At 46.6% G+C, this 12,647-nt stretch overlaps 1 protein-coding gene across 5 annotated transcripts in view; it reads right to left on the bottom strand.

Moving 5' to 3' along the window:
- The window catches only part of LOC116939363 (zinc finger protein basonuclin-2-like), a 93,413-nt gene extending 81,480 nt beyond the window's left edge, over positions 1-11,933 (bottom strand). For 2 of the 5 annotated variants that reach the window (XM_032947663.2, XM_076066694.1), the window contains exon 1: positions 8,660-8,751. In XM_032947663.2, the coding sequence (XP_032803554.2) occupies positions 8,660-8,662 (3 nt within the window). In that variant the 5' untranslated portion in view covers positions 8,663-8,751. Of the gene's footprint in view, positions 1-8,288; positions 8,595-8,659 lie in introns of those variants that run through there. The other 3 variants (XM_032947638.2, XM_032947656.2, XM_032947610.2) reach the window with 2 other exon arrangements.
- Positions 11,934-12,647: the final 714 nt, after the last annotated feature.

The raw sequence follows: 12,647 nt of genomic DNA, 5'->3' as shown, positions 1-12,647 counted from the left end.
TTTACCATTACCTTTCATATGTTTTGGGTACATTGTGCGAGGACAATCGAACAGACACTGCATGTCTAATTGTGCAATTGAGCTACTTAAATATTATAGTGGACGGTGCAATTGCTTTGCAAGCACACTTTCTGGACACTTCAGTCACTTCCCAAGAGAGCACGTGGTCGTGCGTGCACATGGACCCTCGCTTTACCAAAGTTGAGCAGGCTCAGCTGGATGTAACGATCAACTTCAAGTAAGTGTTTACACATTGGTGAATTACTCACTATCAAGTGTAACGCTCCCATGGATGAAAACATCGGGCAAGATGCAGACTTGCTATATCTCAAGCGACATAATTTTTCCCAAGGGGGCTGGTTCCGTAGAAGAATCTCCAAGACATTTTGTTTTGTTTAATATCACTCGCAGCATTAATCGTTGTGACGGATTTAGTAAGACAATGGGGCTACCACGTGCAGACTAATATCAGACTCACCCCATCTGTGCCCCACGATACATCCTCCATCTGCAGACTTGCAGCGTGATTCTGGCTATGCAGAGATACTACAGTGAGGGAAACAAGTATTTGATCCCCTGCTGATTTTGTACGTTTTCCCACTGACAAAGAAATGATCAGTCTATAATTTTAATGGTAGGGTTATTTGAACGGTGAGAGACAGAATAATAACAACAAAATCCAGAAAAACGCATGTCAAAAATGTTATAAATTGATTTGCGTTTTAATGAGGGAAATAAGTATTTGACCACCTCTCAATCCGAAAGATTTCTGGCTCCCATGTGTCTTTTATACAGGTAACGAGCTGAAGATTAGGAGCACACTCTTAAAGGGAGTGCTCCTAATCTCAGCTTGTTACCTGTATAAAAGACACCTGTCCACAGAAGCCATCAATCAGATTCCAAACTCTCCACCATGGCCAAGACCAAAGAGCTCTCCAAGGATGTCAGGGACAAGATTGTAGACTTACACATGGCTGGAATGGGCTACAAGACCATTGCCAAGCAGCTTGGTGAGAAGGTGACAATAGTTGGTGCAATTATTAGCAAATGGAAGAAACACAAAATAACTGTCAATCTCCCTCGGCCTGGGGCTCCATGCAAGATCTCACCTCGTGGAGTTGCAATGATCATGAGAACGGTGAGGAATCAGCCCAGAACTACACGGGAGGATCTTGTCAATGATCTCAAGGCAGCTGGGACCATATTCACCAAGAAAACAATTGGTAACACACTACGCCGTGAAGGACTGAAATCCTGCAGCGCCCGCAAGGTCCCCCTGCTCAAGAAAGCACATATACATGCCCGTCTGAAGTTTGCCAATGAACATCTGAATGATTCAGAGGACAACTGGGTGAAAGTGTTGTGGTCAGATGAGACCAAAATGGAGCTCTTTGGCATCAACTCAAGTCGCCGTGTTTGGAGGAGGAGGAATGCTGCCTATGACCCCAAGAACACCATCCCCACCGTCAAACATGGAGGTGGAAACATTATGCTTTGGGGGTGTTTTTCTGCTAAGGGGGCAGGACAACTTCACCGCATCAAAGGGACGATGGACGGGGCCATGTACCGTCAAATCTTGGGTGAGAACTTCCTTCCCTCAGCCAGGGCATTGAAAATGGGTCGTGGATGGGTATTCCAGCATGACAATGACCCAAAACACACGGCCAAGGCAACAAAGGAGTGGCTCAAGAAGAAGCACATTAAGGTTCTGGAGTGGCCTAGCCAGTCTCCAGACCTTAATCCCATAGAATATCTGTGGAGGGAGCTGAAGGTTCGAGTTGCCAAACGTCAACCTCGAAACCTTAATGACTTGGAGAAGATCTGCAAAGAGGAGTGGGACAAAATCCCTCCTGAGATGTGTGCAAACCTGGTGGCCAACTACAAGAAACGTCTGACCTCTGTGATTGCCAACAAGGGTTTTGCCACCAAGTACTAAGTCATGTTTTGCAGAGGGGTCAAATACTTATTTCCCTCATTAAAATGCAAATCAATTTATAATATTTTTGACATGCGTTTTTCTGGATTTTGTTGTTGTTATTCTGTCTCTCACTGTTCAAATAAACCTACCATTAAAATTATAGACTGATCATTTCTTTGTCAGTGGGCAAACGTACAAAATCAGCAGGGGATCAAATACTTTTTTTCCCTCACTGTATTTGTGCTGCACGTTCTACCCAAGTTGTAAGGATATTGTTACATCTGGGGTGGAGCACTGAGTTCCTACCTCACCTATTACTTGACGCAGAGCGTCACTGATTGATCCCAGTCACTCGCTCACTGCGCATCAGTTGCCTCCTTGTCACTCCTCTACCGCTAATACCATGTTTACCGTTCCCATAAACTTTACTCATCGATTCCTCAGCCGATGTTGAGGTATCGGGTGTATTCGACTGACCGTTTAGTTTCATCCATACTGCGTTCAACCACCACACTGCGGGCCAAAACATTTCTCCAAATTAATTATTTCCTTTCACTGCTCTACTCTAGAATATCCCGTTCCATCGTCTTGTGTCCCCAAGTTTTCATGACCTTGCTCAATGCAATAAATATATTAGCGCTCATCGATCACAGTGTCACCGCCGCGGTTTGTTTTTGACCGTTAGGCGATATTCGGCCTGTTGTTCTGCACGAAGCAACTAACTGTGGCGGATTTTTAAAAAAGTGTGTTTATATATATGTGTGTGTGTGCGTGTGTAAAATATTGTCAGCCACTTGCGCGGTTAGGTCTGGCAAGTGAAGGTTCTATGGAAAGCAAAGTATACTATTTTCTCTTCACCTGGATTCAATGAGCGATACCTGTTGTTATATATATAGATGAAGCAAAGTGCCGACGACACCATCTCTGTAAATGAAATCTGCTCTGTGCCATGACCAAATGTAAAACCGGTGTTGACGCGTATAAATTCACCGGCTTACGCAAACGAATACTACACCTAGTAGATGAAGCGTGACTTAGGCACAGTTTTAAGTTTTGTTGTTGCTGCGAGTTGTCACGGCATAATGCGATGTCTCATTTCTGCTGTAGAAAGTAAAACAACTCCACGGGTGTTGTCGAATCAAGGTGCAGGAGCAATGCATTTATTTAACGAATCTATTACAATTGTTGATATTAACGATGCATTACTCGAGATGCTGCAAATGCTTTGAAAGTGGCGTACACATTATAGTATTTGTATTTTTGCTGCTATGCAAAACAACACCGTAGTTAACATCTCGCCACGGTGGCGAGATGTTAACTACCTCGCCTGGTATACAGGAGGTTGTGGGTTCGATCCCGGCCCTGACGCCTGCTGTGTATTTGGAGTTTGCGTGTTTTCCCCCGTGGTCGCGTGGATTTTTCTCTGGGTCTTCCGGGTTTTCCCTCCACATTCAGAATCAACGTGCGTTTAGAGTATTTAGCTGCTATAGAACGATCATTTGTGGCCAGGTAGCTTCTGAAAAGAGCTATATAGCTCACTAGGTCTTACCTGGTAAAATAAAAATAGTTTAATTTCGTATAGATACACGCACACACATTGTTTGCAAGCGCACGTTTGTTCATGAATACATGCCATGCTTTTACCGGTTAAAAAAAAACGTAAAAATGTGGCGTTTTCATCCAGGCAAACGATCGTTGGTATTCATGATGTGATTGAAAAGGAGACCTCAATAATAATAGTGACGTAGGATCCGCTGTTGGTGAAAATGTTGTTGTTATTCTCAGCTTGGAGATTTGGGATATGATGGTCGCATCATCAACGCCCATCCACAGTGAGAATCCAACTTTAAAACGCAGAGTGTAATGATGATGCATCTACCCATCAACTCAAAAACTCTTAAGTAAAAAACATGCATCGAATAACGCGTGTTAAATTCGATGTTATTCTATTCATATATATTGTTGAAATAATAGATTACTTATGCATGTATGTACGTCGAACTTATTTCGCACCGTACGTCGTAGCCAATCGTGCTAATCGGAGGTGTGAGAAAACTTACTTTTGAAGGAAAGTTAAACTGAGTCGCAAGACTCCTTTTCAGGAGGATCCTGCATTGGGTTTTGATTTTAATATGTTGTCAGTCAATACATGAGTGTTCATTATACGTGTTTGAGGAAACTAGAGCACCTGGAGAAAACCTCATGCACGCGAGGAGGCAACACTCTATCCCCGTGCAGATGAAAACAGATGGCGATTAATTTGCTTGCTGTACTGCCTTCTCCTGGCGAACCAGGAAGGGAATAGCACCTCGAACCACACGGGAATGGGAGTTTCACAATATCTGTGTGATCCACCAATTATCTTTAGAACTGATTTTTCTGTTTAAATTTGTTGTCCTTCCCCTGCGCCTCCGATTAGCGTGGTTGGCTACGTACGGTGCAAAAGAAGTTCAACATCCATAGGTACATACTTCCACAGTGCTGCATTATAGGCCACGTGGGTAGCCACCACTCCCGATTCATGGCCCTGGCATTACTCGTGGCCACGATACTCACCCCGATGTTGAAAAATAATTGATTCTTGCATCAATTTATTACCCTGAATTTAGACGATAGATAGAATCGCCAGGGGAGCGTATCGCTACATCCTCCAACCTATAAACTCGAGCACTGGATGTCAGTGACACATGCGCTCACTGAACAAATACAGTTTGTACCCTCACACTTTTGTCACTTAAGAACAAAATCACGGTAATGTATTTACAACAAAAGGCCATTGCAAGAAGCACATTATGATGATACAATTACAAAAAAAGCTTTGATCAGCCTTCTTTTGTTTCATCCATTACCCATTACCAAATATAACTTTTTTAACCCCGTAAAAATAATTTTCAGTTATGTTTGAAAGAAGAAACAAAAAAGTTTGTACAAAGAACTAAACATTCTCACTGTTACCTGTCACAGAGCTATAACAAACTAGCAATACGCTTTAAAAACCTGCATCCGAAACAAATATTTCAAGCTGCTGTGCTTTATTTAAATTCGTGCTTTCTCCACTTACTATTCAGCATTATAATGCTAAAAGGGGATACTCGCATGCCAGTCGCGAATTTTAGGAATCCTGAAGAAAGTAAAGATATTTTTTATTGTGTTGTTTATGTGCAACCATAACTGCGTACTAAAACTGTTTTCTTTATTCGCAAAGAGCTTTCATCCATCAAAAACATTTCCACTTGTTAACCAACCGCACAAAAAAACGTCGGAAAGAAAGATGTGTCAAAATAAATATTGTGAACATCCACTCTTAAAACGCCCCTGTACCCACCGTCACGTCAGGATTCATCATCCCATTTTCTTTCTTCGGGTTTGTAAAAAAAAATAACCACATTATAAAAAACATCAAGCATTAAATATTTTCTATGGCTTAAACTACCCTAGTGATGGTGGCACATGCGCGCAGAGAGAGAGAGAGAGAGAAAAAGAGGTTTAAAACAATTACCATACTGTGTGGTGGCCAACGCATATGGAATATTTTTTTACGAGATGGATACCGGAGTTTCCCCTGTTAGCCATCCATCTTTCTGCAGAGCTGCATTATGTTATGTTGTTGCAGTAACAGAATAAATGTAAAAAACATCGTGTACACATTTTGCGCGGGGGGTGGGGGGGGGGGCTTTCAAGACAAGGGCCACCTGCAAGGCTGCTGCTGCTGGTGGGCCTAGCCTCTTTTGCGTGAGGGCACTGCACAGCCTTTGCCATAAACTATGCGGAAACCTAGCAATGAAATTCCGGTTTCACACCTGCGGTGAAACACTTAGCCCTTTGTTGATGGACTCTGGAGATGCTGATGGAAACTGCCGAATCCAAAAAAGCTACTTTCTCTCTTTGTCACTGCTCAGCCCGCATTGGAAGGGGAAAAACCGTACGTTCGTGCCAAACGATCTGAAAGTATCATTAGCGTTACGTTTTCCAGCCTCTCCTAACTTTGCTGTGTCGTTGTTTTGTTTGTGATACTCACAGAGGATGTTGGCTTCACAGAGATTCTTAATACTTTCAAGGTGTGCTTTTTAAAATTGAAATGAAACGCACAGTGCATACAAATTGATGTACTTCTGCCATATATATTGCAAGTGGTCAAAAAATATGCGAGAACTTTTCAGCTTGAATGTGCATCTCTCAATTCCACATCCTCCAATCTGTCCTCCCTTTCCATTCCTGCCAGACCCCCCCCCCCCCCACACACACTTCTGACCCACCCATCCCTTTCCTCCCACTCAAGAAACATCTCCTCAAAGATCCCCTTTCGTGGCCCACTTTTTCAAGACCTCATCGTTCACCACACACTACCCCCGAAATTCCCACTCACCCCTAGTTCTCTGCTCCCCCCCCCCCCCCCCCACCGCTTAGCCGCCCTCCAATCATTTCAACGCCATTCTCTAACCCACCACTTCTTTCCACCAAAAAAGGTCCCCTTAACCAGTGCCTCACTAGTTTGTTTCCTCCCTTCCTCCAAACTTCAGCAGAGACTCCCCCCCCACACCTCCCTCCCCCTCCTTCTCTCCGAGTTTCTGCCATCTCCGGCCATGGCTGGGGACCACCTGTGCTCGGCGGGGTTGCGAGTGACCTGGGCCGGTTCGGCTCGACTTCGCACGATGACAAACCGTCTACCCACCCCCCCCCCCCCCCCGTGAGTGGGGGGCCGAGATGAAACGGCAACGTGGCTGGTGACTCACAAGGGGCTCGGCGGCTGATAATCGTAATCAGATGTTGGCCCTGGAATGCGAGCTAGCGGTGGTGCTCAGGCTTTCGGCTACATGACACTTAAAGTTTTTTGCGTGTTTTCCTAAAAAAAAAAACACCCAAAAATATTTTTTTTACATTCTTCTTCTTCCTCCTTCTCCTCCAAATGTATCGTCGTTAATGCTTTTATATGTAAACAATTTAAAATTGTGCACTTATTACAAAGTAAACGTGAATGATTATGTTCGTAGTATGCGGGTTTGCTTTGTTTCGACAAATTGTCCAGCTAAAGCCACGTTAAATTGGGATTTTTTTTAAACATCTGTGTGTGCTTATGTTTATGAAATGCAATAACCACGCATTAAGTAATTTGAATGTAAGCTAACACTCAAAATATAGATGACCTTTATAATATTACGTACATTGGCAATAAACAAAGTTTGCTTTCAAAGTTGACAACTACTTATGGAGCTTTCAAGAATGAATACATCAATTGAACAGCGTGGCATGAAACCAATAGACTCAACGTGAATTTGTGTAAACTGACTATCTTTCAGAAAACCTTTTTTCCGCTTTAAATTTTGTAAACAGCAATTATGATTTGGCCTTTGCCAAAGAATTCGATGAAACGAACACCCCGTTGCAGTGTGCCGTTGCACCCTGTCAAACAGTGCAAACCCGTGACATTTACACAGGTACTTTTCTCAAATTAAATAAAGCTCTCAACTTTCTCCGCTGTAATTGATATCACTGTGTAGATATAAATAAATATGCCAATGACATGTGCGTGACCTCTGCACGTTATACGGAAAACATTTAATGCTACAAAAGTAAAAACAAAATTCGTCTCTCAAAGTCACGTAGAATGAGAATAAAATAATACCTGATGAAGGCCGCTTGTGTTGTGGCCGAAACGTCGTGAGAATTTTATTGTGTTATTTTATTTTATCAATTTATTATTTTATTCTCATTCTACGTGACTTTACCGAAAGAACCAAAGAAGATGAATCCTTGCAGTCACGAAAGCTTTAAATCGAAATTCGTCTCTCAAAGTTTACTTTCTCTGCTGCAGTTGATCTCATGATATAAACGGAGGGTATTTTTGTTTGACACTACGTGTGCATTGCTTCTTGTGTATGCTATACGGAGTAAAAAAAACAGACACAACAAATATCACAAACATCAATTAAAGTGCACTGCATGGGTGCTTGCAGTACGGAGCTTAGGCTGTCGCTAAGGTATGTGCTGAATGTCAGCGGAAGTTTCAATTCGACAATCACAACACGAACACTTGGTGTGGAGGATGGGAGGTGTCGTCGGGTGAAGGGTGAGGGTGCTTGGACCAACTGATTGCGACATCCGCGTTATGCAGTATACCCGAGACTGTTTTACTTTCTGCACATTGAACTCATTTCGTAGAGAACATCTCTGTCCCCTTCCGTCATTGCAGAGTTGTGTCCCAACAGCAGCCCCCTCCCCAACCCCCAGTACGGTACCAAATCAACAAGTCACCAAACGACACGTGTGAACGACGACAACAACAACAACAAACCAGCACCGACTCGCAAGGCTTCAATCCACAACTTGGCAACAAGTTTACAGGAAAGAACGTGGCAACACACGTACATACCTGCATGTGTTGCTCATCAGCGCAAAGGAAAAATTGCAAGGAGCGCCTCTCTTGCTATACCGAAAATAATACAGGGTTCCGGAGTGGAATACGGTGTCCACCAATTGATTAAAAGTCACAAAAGGCAGCGGCTACGAAAAGTTTAACCCACTCTGGAGTTTTTGTTGTTGTACAATTTAAAAATAAAATGTATCGGTGGGCAATGAAACTACGATCAGTGATGATCATCAAACAGCGCCGCAAGAAAAACTTGTTCACACCGGTTGTCTATGTATTTATTTATAGATAGACGGCAAAAAAGTGAACCGTTATATATTTATTTATTACAATATTTCTCCCCCGCCCTCCCACACCCCCCCCCAACGATTTACCATATTCACATCGCAGGGCGCAGAAGTCGCTTGCAAGGAGGATGGAAACGCGCCGTCTTCCTCCAGACACCCGCCAGCAGATTCCCCGCCTGCCCACCCCCACCCCCGACCACTCCCCCCAGCTGTCCTCTCTTCTTCTTCTTGTTTTATTTTTGTTCTTCCTCCTTGTCCACCTCTTCTCTTCTTCTCGCCTCCTTCGCCTCCCTTCCAAGCTCACGGATGGCAGGAACAAGAAAGCAACTCTGTGCTTTGGGGCGGGCGCTTTAACAAAAAAAAACCCTATGCAGTAACACGCTCAGGGATGATTCGTACGCAACAAGCTACCACTCAAACAGAGCTTGAACATACACCGATACTAAAACAAACTCCTAAAAATCCGGTCTAACCGAACAAACAAAAAGTTTAACTCGTGTTCCTTTTTTTTGGTCTTTTATAATATTTTGAGTTCAATGTTAAATAGTAAATGCAAGTGTCTTGCTACCCTAGGTCTGTCTGTCTGCGTGTCTGTCTCGTTCCCTCTCTCTCTCGGCGTCTCTCCGTGTCTCCCAACGAGATGTGCACGCAGGTCTGGCGCTAGAGCGCAGCTGGGGTGGCCGAGACTAGCGCGGAGCTGAAGGGAGCCAAGCAGCGGTCACGCAGCAGCGACGCCGGCTCTCTCTCTCTCTCTCCCCCTCGTCTCTCCCAGTCTCTCTCTCTCTGTCTCTCTCTTTCAAGAGTCCCTAAGAGCTCGGCAAGCTGGCGTAGCAGTAGTGGCGGCAGCGGGCCGGCTCGAACGACTGCGAGCGCACAGCAGCAGCGGCAGCAGCAGCAGCAGGAGGAGGACGAGGAGGATGGAGGATGGAGGTAGCAGTCTCGCAGCGGGCACGGGGAGCACGGCGGAGCCAGGAAGGGCTCGCGCGAGTCGGACGGGGAACAAGCGGCGCCGCTAACGAGGGGGCTAACCCCGCCACGCTCGCTCCTGCTGGGATTAGGGACGCCGGTGGCGGCGACTTTCATCTGTTTGACCGGCTTTAACGCGGCAAAGCCCGGCTGAAGGGGGTCGCGGAGAGTCACAGCTGCGTTAAAGGCTGGGGAGGAAGGCGGTGGTGTAGAGAGGAGAAGGAATGGAGGGGGGGGGGGTAGAGAGGTTGGTGCCGGTGGTGGTGGGGAGGGAGAAGGGGAAGGAATAAGGAGCAAGAAGGGGGGTGGTGGTGGTGGTAGTGTTGGTTATACTGTTTTGAAAGTTCAAAAAAACGTAGCATTCCGGACCCAGGAATATGCATTTCAGCGCTCTGTACCATTCGTGCTTTGTTGCGCTACGGGGCTCTACACCCACACACTTGTATATGTGTGTCGGAGCGTGTGTGTGTGTGTGTCTGGATGTGTGTGTGTCTTTGTGTGGTGCGGTGTGTAAACATCGCCACTAGGAAGACGAAGGCGGCCGTGCGTGGTGCTGGCCAGCCCAGCCCCTCGTGCGCCGTGCCGGCCTTCACAGGCGCTGCTTGCTAACAGCACTTGCCCCCACAGTCTGTTAAAGGCTATACGGGGGATCTTTGTGTGTGTGTCCGTGTCTGCGTGTCACAGTGAGCTCACCCCCAGTAAATTTGCCACCGTCACCGCAACAAAATGAGGGCTGTCAAGCCAAGTGTGAAGGTGATTTTTTGACTCTCAAACTTAACTCGTTGCCATCTCAGCTGCTTCTCTTTTCGTTGATTCATTTACATCTCGTGTCCACTCTCCGTCCTTGTTTACTGGTCACCGTGTTTATGTTTGGCGAATCGTTAACGAAAGAGAAGCAAATGTCCTTTTCTTCGACGAGTATTATTTATACGATGACACACTCCGCTGCCATTGCGACTGCTTTGCGCGCGTCTGTTATGCATGCGCGTGCGTATGTGAGTGCGTATTTATGACCGTGTGTGTGTGTGTCAGTGTCCCTAAGGATACGACAGGAAGCGCCAGAAAGCCGAGCCTCAGCACCCCGCGGGCTGGTCGGCTTAGTCTCGTCGTGATGATGAGCGCGCCTGATGTTTGTCATCAGCACAGAGGGATTTTTTTTTAAAGTTCCCAAACATGGCATCTCCTCCCTCTCGCACAACGTTATATTTAAAAAAAAGATGTATAATCTTGATTTGAAGCTTTCGTGACTGTAGGAATCCATACTCTTTGGTTCTTTCGGCCAAGTCACGTAGGTATAAAATCAAATAAAATGATTTATTTTATATAACAAGTATTAACAAAAACAAAAACCATACTCACCCACCCGTGCCTTCTCTTGCGCGAGAAGTTCCACGCTGAAACCACGGGTTGACCCACGTCGCTTTCGCCCCACGTGCGCGTTTATCGCTCGTGGTTATGAATGAACAAAACTTGTCATGAGTGTTACCACCGTAGACGGAGCACACCCAAACGAGAGAGCCAGAGAGAGAGAGAGAGAGTGCGGGGAGTTCCTCCACGTCTCCCAAAGAGGCGTTAGGTGGGGGGCTGGTCTATGCCAGACGTTGGAGGGAATTCCACGTTTCCATGCCAGCGCCGTGTGTCCACACAGAGGCCAACCCGCTTTTGACCGATTTTCACAACGCAAACGTCCTTGATTTATCGAACTCGGCAGGGATTATTGGCCCAGTCGACCAGATTGACCCTTGACAGCGATTTCAAACGTAAGACTGTCACAGCACCACCGGGGCACAATACGCACCGCGCAGCTCGAGAAGAGAACGTGACATTCGGGTTTTCCCACCGTGCGACGAGGTTGACGAAGTAATGCAGCGGCGTGGTGCCGGATGTTGTTGACGATGGTGATACGATGACTTTTGTGATGTATAAGGCTTCGGTGTTCACTTTCTCCACCAATGTTTGTGTTGTCTTTTTTTTTCCCAACGACATTTGTGCGTTGTGTGTGTGGCCACCTCGTCGCCCTGTTGGGGCTCCGCGGTGGCGAGATGTTAACTACCTCGCCTGATATGCAGGAGGTTCGTGGGTTCAATCCCGATCCGAGTTTGCATGGTGTTTCTCTCTCCCCGTGTTCGCGTGGATTTGTCTCCGGGTTCTCCGGGTTTTCCCTTCCACATTTAGAATCGACGTGCGTTTAGAGTATTCGACTGATAAACATTTCCAAGCGATAAGCCACTTCGATGAGCGATCATTTGTGGCCAGGTCGCTTCTGAAAAAGAGCTCTATAGCTCAGCGGTGGGCCTCACCTGGTCAAATAAAAACAATTAGTTTGGTTATAATGCTCTGAGGGTGCGCACCGCCTCGGGACAAGACCAGATCGTGGTTCTCCTTGGGAGTCGGGCAGGGGCAGGGTGCGGCGGGCAACTCCCACCTCTTCCCTCCCTCCCACAATCCCTCTCCTCCCGCCCTCTGTGCCCTCCTCTAAAACTTTCTCAGCACTCAACTTCTACCCCCCCACCCTCCACCACCAACTACTCTCCCTGCTCCCACTCGTTCCACTGCGTCCCATTCCTCCCACTCGTTCCATCCTCCCCCCCCCCCACCCACAACATATTTCGTTTACCCCACGCGTGCGGTCCCGTAGTTTGTGTCAGTGGCATGGACGTGTGTCATGCGAATATTCCCGTAAATTTGCCACGGGGCGATGGGCGGAGGAGGAGCGAGCAGGCGGCCGCCCCCCTCTCTGCCCCCCCCCCCCGAGATTGTGAAGTCTTCGTGAGTTTCCGAGTAGTGTGTGAGTCTCCGTGCGAGCGCTGCGTTTTCTCACGAGCCCCTTTTGTTGAAAGGGTCATCTCGGTGTTCACCGCGTCGCAGACAGAGCGGCGACGCGTCACTTGCAGGAACAAGAAGAAGAAGAAACCCCACAAGTACGTGCTGATTTTCCCAGCACACCGCCCCCCCCTTCCCCCCCCCACAACAAAAAATGGGTGGCAAAAAACAACGCACGCATGCACTTATAGAGTACAGACAAAGATACCCCAGGTAAGCCTTTCGACGTGCTGTTGGGGCACGTGCTGTGAGCGAGGAGCACTTGCGTAGGCCGGAACGTTACCCG

The sequence above is a fragment of the Petromyzon marinus genome, chromosome 1 (assembly GCF_048934315.1).
Source record: "Petromyzon marinus isolate PM22_M1 ecotype Great Lakes invasive population chromosome 1, UKy_Petmar_22M1.pri1.0, whole genome shotgun sequence".
Lineage (NCBI taxonomy): Eukaryota > Metazoa > Chordata > Hyperoartia > Petromyzontiformes > Petromyzontidae > Petromyzon > Petromyzon marinus.
The sequence above is the reverse complement of the archived record's forward strand: the minus strand, read 5'-3'. Positions and strand labels throughout refer to the sequence as shown.